Here is a 12,113-nt window from a genome sequence, read left to right as displayed (position 1 = left end):
GGAAGAATTTGTATTTCTACACAAAAGGCCATTAGCTATAGCTCTTTTTTTATATTATCTTATTGTCTTTTACTGCTATGGTATATACTGGTCTTCTTTCATAAAAATATTGTCATTCTTGCCAATGTTAGAGTCACTAAAGTTTGGTGGGTGCTAAAGTGCCTCCTTTTCCTTTTGTTGTTTGAGTTATTATGAGCTTGACCCTTTTTTTCTGATGAAAGTTCTTTGGTGGTCAAAATAAAATTGATTCGCTATATAGGATTTTGTTTACCGAGGGTTTGAATCCCTCTCGGCTTGAACGCTTACCTTATTATTATGAAAAGGAGAAAGGGCTTCTTTTATAGAGAGAGAGAGAGACGAGAAAGAGGTCTCTCCTTCCAAAAATACCAGTTATAAATAGCTTTAGCATCTTCTGAGTTGAACTAGCCTGTTCATATCGCTTTTTGTTCATTTTCGCCACGTAAGGAGTGGGGATTGGTTTCTGAAGAAAATATAGCATAACTTAATTGCATATTTTCATGTGGACAACTAGCTGGAAATTTGCTAGAAATTTAAGCAACCTGAAGAGTTGTAAAAACTGAACTGAAAGGGGAAGATCCTAGCATTTAGATGAAAGAGTAGCTGATGTTATATTTTCCGAAGAATTTTTTTGATGTATTAAGATAGTGCTGTGACTCATTAGCAAAACTGAATTTAGCTTGCGCGGATAAAGTTCTTTGAGATGTATTGTGCTTATGACATGAAGTTCTAGAAATGGAAAAGTTACACAGTTATTTTGGAGCTATGAATTCTGAAGATTTCTGGATAGCTTATCTTATATTTTGACTGCTCCAATTTATATAAAGGCACGTAAACCTTTTACCCAATGCTGAATTGGATTTGACTGGTGAAGTTGGATTATTTTTGGGGTTTGAGTACACAGTTAGCATCATAAGCTCACCTGAAATTATGTTGGAAGCCCATTGCTGCCAATGCACAATCTCACTGTGTAAGCATGTCCCAGTCAGCTATTACTGGCAGAAACTATTCGTAGTCTTAGATGTTAAGTATAGTGAAAATGTGACTTAGCAATTTTCCTCAACTCCTGCATTCTATTTGTAATACTTAGATATTATTACTTCTGTTGATCTTAGTACATTGGTGGATAGATTATGGAAGGATGATATTTCTCTCTGATAACAACTTCCTTCCCATTCATCTGGCCTGCCACCCCCGTTTCCCTGGCTATATGGATTTATACCTTAATTGCATTACTATGCCAGGGTTTATTTGGACCATCCATGCCAAAGAAGAATTTGCACAATTTGAGAAATTTGGATTCCTTGTCAAATCTGAAACCACTGGAAGAGGTCTGTTCTTTCTAGGCTTCATACTAAATAGTCTGAATGAAAGAAACTGCAAAGATTTTACACGTAAAAGTTCATGAAATTAACCGAATCTGTTAAAGAATTATGTGATGAGAATTAGTCCATAATCTTAACTTGCCAGTTGCGGAGGAACTCTCCCTCCCAAAACGATTCAGGACAGTGGTCAAGGTTTTATGGGTAAATTTGGAACTGTGCTGAGCCGGACGATTTGTTCTTCTGGATTGCTCCTTATCTAAGGTCAAGAACTTTGTCTGTAAAAATTTAGTACAAAGATGGGACAGGCCAACCTTACGTCCCGAAGTACAATGGAGGGGAGAGAATTTTGCAGAAAATCTAAATATGGGAGTACTACTCCCATTACATAAGACCATTACAGGAAATATAAATTTGGAAGTACTACTTCCATATAGAAGATTAGTCTTTCCTATTAGAAGGCCGGACTGGCTCAAGAGAAGGATTATCACACCATAGACCTAATAAGAGGCATACAACAAGCAAAACCCCCCTTACAACAACCTATATATGCAATCTAGAAAGTACAACACATACCATTCACACAAGGCTGGCTTTTTTTGCTCTATACATAACACTTGTATTAGCATAGGCCATATATGAAAGCTATATGATAATGCAAAATATACAATATATATAACACACAGCTGTATAATATATAAGTATGCTCATTATCAATGCTTAAAATGCAGCCTACGACCAATCATTCTATATGCAGCATAGAACTATATTAACTTGAACCCCAAATACGCGCACCAAAACACACTTAAAATGCCATCATATATTACCTTGAGCCAAATCCAGCACTCGTTTACCTGGGGTGCCAATCTTACATGCCATCAGAATCTGCACTCTTGTTCTTTGTCAAAGAGCATATCTCACGAGATTTTTCCTTCTTATGTGCAAATAAGGTATTTCCATGACATCTATACAAGAATTCTAATTATGCTCTCCCCCAAATCCTTGCAGTTCCTGATTCTATTGTTTTTAGTTCTAAATCCTTCATTAGTCATCAAGACTGCTGCTACATTGCCCTCTCTAGTCTCTACTAGCACAGGTGCCAGTTACTCCAGTTTTCTCCAGTAGATATGAAACTCCCATGGTGCATTAGTTTTTTTCTTCACAAGGATAACCACAGTTGGGGAGTGTAACTTCACCCATATATCCCGAAAGTTTCGCCGTCCACATATTTGTAATCTGCGACAAATGGCCCTAACTTCATCATCAAAACTGTTGAAAGTCCCACAAAATTCGTTAAATGCAAGCACCACTTTACCATCATGGTCCCTAATTAGTCCTCCCCCTCCTCCCTCTCCCATGTCAGATTCTTTACTAATCCAAATTTAGATGAGGTTCTAGGAACAACTTCTAAACATAAACAATGAAGACAGAAAGGATATGGCACATGGACAAAAAAATTTCCTGAAATAATTGTAGTATATGACATACTCGGAACATTTTGAGTAAAATGTTATAGTTTTATAAGATGCCATCCAAATGAAATTGTCCTTGATGAAATTGGAAAGTCTTGCTGAAGAGTTGAACACGATCAGAGATGTAAGTAAAGTAAACCATGGTTAGGCTACTGGTTCTAGGAACATCGAGTATGATGGAAAAGTACAGTTGTGGCAGGTCGAACATGATCAGAGTTGAACATGATCCGAGATGGTTGCAAGTGAAGCAAACTATGGGTAGGCTACTGTTTCTTGGAGAATCGAGGATGATGGAAAAGTATAGCTATGGCAGGTTAAACAATGATAGAGATCATCATGGGCACACAAGGCCTAAAAGTGTAACAGATCAATTCATAACATGTTTTTGTATATATAAATCATCTCTGATGTATATAATTATCAGATTATATGCTACATCAATTCAATTTGATTGTGAAATAAAAATGGTAATAAGTTAACCCTATTTTGGATATTTGTTTATTTTCCTTTGTAGGTGATGGCATTCGATGAGACACCTTGATCTTTTCTCTCCCCAGATTTTTATTTGTGGGTCAAAACAGCTACAAACAGCAAGAGAAATAACAAATTTGAAACAGGAAGTGTAAAGTCGCTGTGAATACTCCATGTTAAAAGTGCTATCTTGTATAGTGATATTATTCAGCACCATGATGTCTGCTTTTCTTTTCGTGTTTATTATTGTATTTCCTACGAGCAAAAAGCTTTTAGCCAAAGTTCTCTTCAACGAAGAGAATGAATGTTATATGGCTAAACGGTTGAACCTGCTGGGATTGTTAAATCCATGGTATTGACAACATATTTTGCTTAAAAAAAATTAGTACAACTGAAAAAATTGTACTAAATACTTGAGCTTGTAGTTATATCTTTCATGGGCAAAAACTACTTTGACCACTTGTAAGCGATATTGTTTTCCTAGCCAAGTACTTTCCTTTCCCTAACTTGGTCACTCTTAATTTTCTTTCTTTTATTTTATTTTTTCTGTTACATCCCCAAGTTGGCTTTTTAAAACAGGGTGCATGATGTGGCAATGCCATGTGTAGGACAATCTAGTAGTTTTACTAACAGAAGCTAAATTTGGTGATATAATTGAAACACAAAGATAAGTTAAGTGATCAAAGACGAAACAAAAGAGCGTGATGTGCCAAAACAAAGATTCATTGAAGGTTGAGTTGTGAGGGGAGGGTAGTGGGTACCATGCACGAACACAAAAGGAGAGAGATGGAAGTTGCATTAGAAGTTAGCTCAAGCAAGCGCCTTTGTATACTTGGATAGTTATTTAGTAGTGATTTTCGTAAAAGAGCAAGTCGGGATCTTGATTTGAGATGGTAATAGTTTTTTTTTTTTTTTTTGATCGGTGAGATGGTAATAGTTTATTTGTTTAGTTGTAACTTATCGTAGGGTAGTAGGAGAATTTCTATCTAAGCATCAAGTACTATCCACACATTTCGAGAACTCACAATTATTATTCACTTACTATTTATTCTACTATTTAAAAAAAAATAAAAATTACCGTTTATAAACATTTTCTAAGCGATCAGCAAAATAGAATCCGGTATTATATGCATGGGTGGACCGTCAGCCAAAGTTCAAGAATGCATCGAAACCAATAAGCGAGCTCTTCTAGTCTAATGGCAGCTCCGCTTGTTAATGCTTCAAGGATGATTTCCTCAATGGATTATTTTCTTTAGATGACGAAATATGAAGAACACCATATTTTAGTTTTGACTTCTGGGAGAGAATGAAAAATGGGTTTTTCTTAATTGAAATTATGATAAATGGCTCGTTACTTGGTATTATACTTATAATTTGTGTGGTGGTGCAAGAGATGTGACATTGATCCATTACAGCATGCACTCTTTGATAACACCTCGTTGAGGAAGTCGAGCTAGGCGGATTTGAAGACGATGACGATGATTTCTCCAGGTTGGGCCTAGTGATGAGGAATTTCAATTGGAAAGAGAAGATACATCTTTTAAGTTTTTAAAATTTTGTTTTTATTTTTCTTCTTAGATGATAATGAATGTCTGCTATTTCCTTCTTCTATGGTTTATGTCAAGTCCAAATTGAATTAGCAGTTTCCAAATTTGTAATTGGCAATTTTTCAAGTCAAAATTAAGTCACAATTGAATTGTATTGGGAGTTTATTGAGTTGTAATCAAAGTCAAAATAATTAAAGATTGATAGTATAGGTTTTAAAGGAGTCGATTCAAAGATGTCCAAAAAGATCACATATGATCAAGAGAATGTAACTAGAAGTCTAAAGAGTGTTAAAGAGTCATATAAATTATGTTCCAGATTTTAAATCACAACTTACAACACATTTTTCACATAGAAAATATTCGAATTTGAAAAATGTTACACTAGAAGAATTGTAGTCCTTTGAGTCATTTTTTCAACACATTTTAAATCACCTCAATCGGATAGCTAAAAAGAAATTTATGATAAAATACTGATGATTACTCAGACGGTGCTCGTTGGCTACCCTTCATAGTTACTGGAGTTTTTGGGAAGTGGCGCTTGGAGTTCCGTCATAAAGATGAGGTTCACAGGAGATAAATGATACTAGAGGTCGAGAGCTAGTGTGAGGAGCACGTAGTCTAGGAGAGCCAAGATAATTACAGGAAGAAGGTCAGAGTGGACTAAAGATTAGTCGGGTCTGGACCATACTATAAGTCTCATTGTTTATAGTGTATAGTTGACTAGCAAAGTGCCCAGAGTTTTTGATTATTTGCAATGGGTTTTTGTTCGTGATCATATTAGTGTTATTTACTTCACGGGATTTGTAACCTGTGGTATTCAGACATATAATAAATTGACTTGTTTGATCTAATCGTCTACAAACAATTGTGTAAATTGACTTGCTTTTAATTGTGTAATTTCGCACGTTGGGTCTAAATATATCAATAATTAAAACTTTCAAGTGGTATCAGAGCTTAATTGTGATCCTTGACCCAAAAATTGTTTAAATGAGTCAATCACATTCTGATGTAAGATATGAGGATGATATGAATATTCATGAGGCTTATCACCACTATATAAGGAGTGTCTCAAGTTACATGAAGTTAATAGATTGGTTTTTAAAAAACTGAATAAGCTTAAATTAGAAAAAAATGAGCCTTGTAATTAAACTTGAGAAGTCTACCAAAAGCTTGAATGAATTACGGGTTGAGAAAGAGTCCCTAGAAATTAAGATTAAAACTCTTATAAATGATCTTGAAAAATCAAATGCCCAACTTCAATCCTTCTCTAGCATATCTAAGAAGATTGATAACATGGCAGATCTAAATAAAATAGATGGGAATGGAGGAGATTTAGACGATAATGAAACAAATTCTCATACAACTTCATTTTCTAACAATAAGTTATTTTTTGCCTCAAAGCCTAAGATTCAAAACTTGAAACCTAGAGTGGTTCCTAGGTTCATCCCTATGTGACACCATTGTGGTAAAGTAGGACACATAAGACCTAAGTGTCGCGAGCTCTTGAATAGGGTCAAGCACAAATTTAGGTGTCCAAGGATCAAAATCATCAGTACAACATCGATTTCCTTCACCTAAAGTTCAAAATATGAAACTTAGGATTGTTCCTAAATTTGCACCCACATGTTATAATTGTAGTGTTTTAGGTCACATCATATCTAATTATTGTAAGTCATTGGTTATGTACAACAATCAAGATCTAACTACCCATGTTAGTTTCTTGACTGATCAAGTGAGTCATTTGACTAAATTGATGACTCAGTTAACTCAGATTACATCTTCTTTTAAGAAGATTTGGGTCAATAAGAGTGAACTCACATATTTAAGTGAAGTTGATAATTGCGATATTTCTCATGTAACTCTTCATGGCAAGAGCACTTATGTGTATGCATTTGCATTTTTCATGATAGTTATATATTCATGCATGATTGTATGTTCATTGTATATTAGGAGTTTCCTTTTACTTTATTCTTTATTTTAAAAAAATTGAAAAAGAAAAAGATTTTTTAAAAATTTTTAATTGGACGTGTTATTTTGATATCAAGCACTAGTAGGGTTCATGATTGATAAAATAAACTTTCATTAATTTGTTTAGAACTTGTTTAAGGTACTTGGTATAACTATTACATATATCTTATACACTACACACACTAGACTCTTGAGTAGGTCTTGACTGTATGTTTGAGATTTAGGATGACAGTCATTTGTGTAGTGGTGAATTGATTTTGAATATAGAATGACCTTAAACTAGATTGACCTAAATTCTAGTATATTCCCCATGAAAGAAAATGATTTTAGTGATTCAAATTTTGAAATATATGAAAAATTGAGATACTTCTTATACTTTTTTATTTTTTTTGAAGTCTATTTGACTCGAGCAATTAAGCTCGAGAGATTTCTCAAAACTTGATGCCCTATGGTCATTTAACCTGGAGTTATCGATCCAATACTCATTATAGGGGTTATTTTAGTTGCTTAATGGAGAAGAGATTGAAGATATGATATAAAAAAAAGAGAGAAATATATGTGCTTACTGATAGGGAGCAGAGAAAATTTATACATTAAAAAATCGATATGAGATTTTTTATTTAAAAGGTCCTAGAAGCACTAACATTGACTTCATACTTTGAGAAAAATATTCATTCACCAATAGTTTCTTTGTTGTTTCTCATTGATTTAAGATTTTGAGACATGCTTACAGGAACTTAATTGCACTTATCACACATGTGTAGCTTATATAATTTACTCCATTTAGGTTTAAAATAAGTTAGTGAGAAATGTTTACTTTTTATTTTTTTTTATTTTTTTTTATGAACTATACATTATAAGTAAATAAGTGTTCAAAATGAATATCCATGAAAAAAAATTTAAAAAAAAATTGATCTCAAAATAGAAAAAAATTTATTCTCCTATCATATATTTTGCATAATATTTGCATCATTATACATATACATATTTTTTTAATCATTCCTTTGTTATTCATAACAAAAAGAGGGAGAGGTGTGCATTTATTTCAGAGAGTTGATTATACGAGTTAGGGGGAGAATTTTAAAAATCTTGAATTTTTTTTTTTTTGATAGATGACTTAGGGGGGAGTAATTTGATATATTTGCTATAATTTCATTATTGATATAGTGTTGTTTTGTCTATATTAATATGAAATTCTATGGTTTATTTTTAAGTTTATAATTCACAAGATATTGTATGCTTCGGTATTACACAAATTTTATTATGTTATTTTATTTAAGTTAGTTATATGATTTTAGTTTTGGTAGTTTCCTCTTGCGTTTCACTTGGTGTATTTGTTTCCATGTGTTTCGGTAAAAAGGTTGACAATTTGCTGAAGTGTGGTTTGAAAAATGTCTATTAGGTAGACTACAGTGGACTCTTGATTTTGAAATAAATGATTGTGTCACGGAATGCTGAAGATGAAGATTGTTAGTCCAAATTATAATTAGTTTGTAACTGACAATTTTCTAAGTCAAATCAAAGTTCTAGAAGGTGTTTGAGACCCATTTTTATGTAAAAATGCATTTTAGAATAATAAATTGATGAAAAATGTGTTGTTAAAAAATAAGGACAAATTGTTGAGTTACGTGTAATATTATTTTAATAAAGAATGTGTGGTTGAAAAGAAGAGAGAGAAAATGTATTTTGAAAAAAATGAGTACCAAACAGGTCTCTAGTTGAATTGTATTAGGAGTTTATTGAACTGTAATCAAAGTCAAAATAGTTAAGAATTAGTAGTATAAGTCTTGACGGAGTCTAATATTTCAAAGATATACAAGAAGATCACATAGGGTCGAGAGAATGCAATTAGAAATCTAAAGAGTGTCATAGTGCCACACAAGTTATGCTACAAATTTTAAGTTGCAACTTGCAACACATTTTTCACATAAAAAACATTCGAATTTGATAAATACTATTCCAAAAGAATTGTAGCCCTTTAAGTCAATTTTCCATCGCATTTTAAATCACCTCAATTAGATATCGGGAGAGAAAGTTATGATAAAAATACTGAAAATTGCCCAGATGGTGCTTGTTGGCAGCCCACTTGGCACTTAAATGACGGGTCAACGTCTAGTATTCTGTTTTCCATCAAACACTGATTATTCAGTTTCTTTTCATCTAAAGCACATTTTCGTATTTATATCATACCTTATGAGCGTCCCAAAGTGTGTTGAATCATAATTATTCTATAAAGATCATTCATTTAAAGATCCAAAAGTTTGAAGATTCACACACCATATTATTTGATTAATAGATTCATCAATACTTAGATTTGCTAATCGAGCTATAAACCTTTACATCAAATCACGGATCAAAACACACAAAATCTTTGATCAAACACCAACCCCACATTTGCCAATTAGCTTTTAGAGTTACTGAAATTTTAAGAAGAGGTGCTTAGGGTTCCGATGCTAAAGAGCGAGGTTCATAGAAGATAAACGATACCAAAGGTCAAAAGTTGGTGTGAGGAGCATGCAATTCAGGAGGGCCAATGTGATTATCGGAAAAAAGTTAGAGGAGACTAAGGGTTAGTTGGTCTAGACCATTCTATAAGTCTTATCATTTATGGTGCATTGTTGACTGGCAAAGTGTTCTAAATTTTTAATCCTTTGCGAAAAGTTTTTCTTCTTGATTATTGATGTTATTTATTTTTAATCGGTTTGCAAATTTTGATAATCAAACATACGATAAATTGACTTGTTTGATCTAATCATCTACAAACAATTAAAAAGTGACTGTTGCTTTTAATTGTGTAATTTCTACGTTGGGTCTAAATAAATAGATATCAAAAGTTTCAATTTATATACAAAATTTCTGTGACAAAATAATTGCTTAAATAATATTTGTGTTTGCTGATGCCATTTAAACCAAACAACACGATTGGATAAAAGAATATTTCACAACAATGTTAAAAAACACGTGTAATGTACGTGTTACCTACTCGCATATATATATATATATATATATATATATATATATAAAGCTCCTATTTGATGAGAATTAAAATTAAAATTTTTAGTAGATATTGATAAAATTTGATGAAATATGTGGTTGAAAAATTGTAGGACTTATGAAATATGTTGTTAAAATTGATTGTTGACTTTGACTTAGAGTTTTTTCGTATTGATTTTTAGAATCAATTTTTTGATCGTTAGAGATAAAAGTAGGTTCCACCCGTAAATGAAGAAATAAGAAATGATGACTGAACATATTAAGTAACAGTCAAAAATTAATTTTTGGCTTGAAAAACCAGAACTAAATAGGGTGATATTGTCTAAGCTAGATTTACATTATTTCAACTATACCATTTTCAGTTTTAATTAAATTGGTTGACATGCATACCTATGAGAAAATGGTGGCAGATAGCCATCAAAAAAGACATTTTTCCAAAATGGTCGTTGATTACTGTTTAAAAAAATTGAAAAATCTATGAAAACTTTAAAAACAATGAAAACCTAATATTGCCCCTAACAAATCACTTTCAAACCGACATCTAAAAAAGAAGGAGAAGAAATCTTGTTGGAAATAATGGTAGAAATCTTCGTAGATTATGTAAAATTACTGAAAATGATATTTTTTTAGGTGTTTTTGGGCCAAAATGAACACCTGGACCGGAGAAGAAAGGAAGGAGAGGGCTAGATGGCTGGGCCATCTCTTTTCCAGACGGCCCAGACGTCTGGGCCGTCTGTTTATAGGCAATGTAACGCCTCGAACTCTTTTTCATTATTATTGTTATTTTTAAATAAAAATGAGCTCAAGGCGCTATCAAAACTTTTCTCTATCTAATTTAAGCGGAAATATATCGAAAATATTCGATTTCAAATTATTAAACAACATAATAAATATCGTGCATAAATATTAACACAAAGATATTCTTTATATAAATTGATGATTGTCTTTTCTAGAAATTTTACTTGACGACCACATTAGCATCGCTCCGTCAATCTTCCATGCGTTCACACGACCCGTTCTCATCTGAAAATATTGTAAGAGTGAATATTTTGAAAATACTCAGTAAGAATACGTGCACATCCTTTTTCACATGATATAAATATAAAAATAGAATAACATACCAACATTTCTTAGGAATTTCTTAAGAATCCCAATATCCCGTAGGATTTAATTTATTTTCTTTGACTTGACGGTCTATCCCGAAAGATTTAACTTCTTCTCTTTGATCTAACGGTCTATCCCAAAGGATTTAACATAGCATTCGATCCAAAAGTCTTAAAGTATCTCATGCCAAAATTTACATATATATATCAAGGAATAAGAATTTATCACTTGCACCATGTGTTCTTACCTCAATTTGATATCCAAGAATTTACTTAAAAATGACTTTGTGAGAATATATACTTCGCTCAAAATTCTAAAATTATAAAGAGGCGTGATGTATGTGTAATATAAACTGTGGTGGAAGAAATCATTTTCATCTCATATATATATAATTTCCGCACACGTAACTTACGTAACATCAAAAGGCATTTCACGTTAATGGAAGAATAATGGAGTTAAACCACCATAAGTGGACGTTTATGATTACGGTTACAAATTGAAAAGCCACCTGATCATTAATTGAGGATTAATGTAATTAAACAATTAGGATTTAATTGAAAATCAATTAAAGTGAACGTGATGGTTACGGTTATAAATTTAAAAGGACACCTCCACGTTTAATTAGAGTTAATGTCATGGTTATGGAATGTATTATAAATTTCTAAATCAATTAAAGTGGATGACATTACGTAACCATACAATGAAACTATTCATTTGGTTATTATTTTATATTATATATGTATTAATATAATATTTGATAATGATAATTTTCTTTCTATTAGAATAACTCGGGCATAACTAGCTCGAAATTACTTTTTCTTAAGCTCAAATTATATTGTTTAACACGAGCTACAAAACGAGTATAATATCAGTATATTTTCATCAACTTTAAAAATACTTAAATGTTCTATTCAAATAATTTTCTAAAAGTGCTCGTAACTCGTAAGCAAATAAATTATTTATACGAATACGCGAGTCGAGTTTACTACTTCGAATTTGGACTTTTAGTATAACGACAAATCTCCATTTGTTGAATGATAAGTTTAGGTCCATAATCCATATAGTAAAAAAAAAGCGGGGTGTTACAGGCGACCCAACCGTCTATTAAACAGACAGCCCAGACCATCTGTTGGGCCGTCTTTTCCAGACGGCAACTGGGCTTCCCTCAACTTTTTTTCGTTATAATCCATAAATAATTTAAATACACAAAAATAAAT

General features: G+C 32.4%; 1 protein-coding gene across 2 annotated transcripts in view; it reads left to right on the top strand.

The window, feature by feature from the left end:
• LOC111368843 (E3 ubiquitin-protein ligase At3g02290-like) overlaps positions 1 to 3,789 on the top strand; it is a 6,922-nt gene extending 3,133 nt beyond the window's left edge. For both annotated transcript variants that reach the window (XM_022990318.1, XM_022990319.1), the window contains exon 5: positions 3,327 to 3,789. In XM_022990318.1, coding sequence (XP_022846086.1) covers positions 3,327 to 3,353 — 27 coding nt within the window. In that variant the 3' untranslated portion in view covers positions 3,354 to 3,789. The remainder of the gene's footprint in view (positions 1 to 3,326) is intronic.
• Positions 3,790 to 12,113: the final 8,324 nt, after the last annotated feature.

This window comes from Olea europaea, chromosome 19 (genome assembly GCF_002742605.1).
Source record: "Olea europaea var. sylvestris chromosome 19, O_europaea_v1, whole genome shotgun sequence".
NCBI lineage: Eukaryota > Viridiplantae > Streptophyta > Magnoliopsida > Lamiales > Oleaceae > Olea > Olea europaea.
Note: the sequence above shows the minus strand (reverse complement) of the source record. Positions and strands in the feature narration are given on the sequence as shown.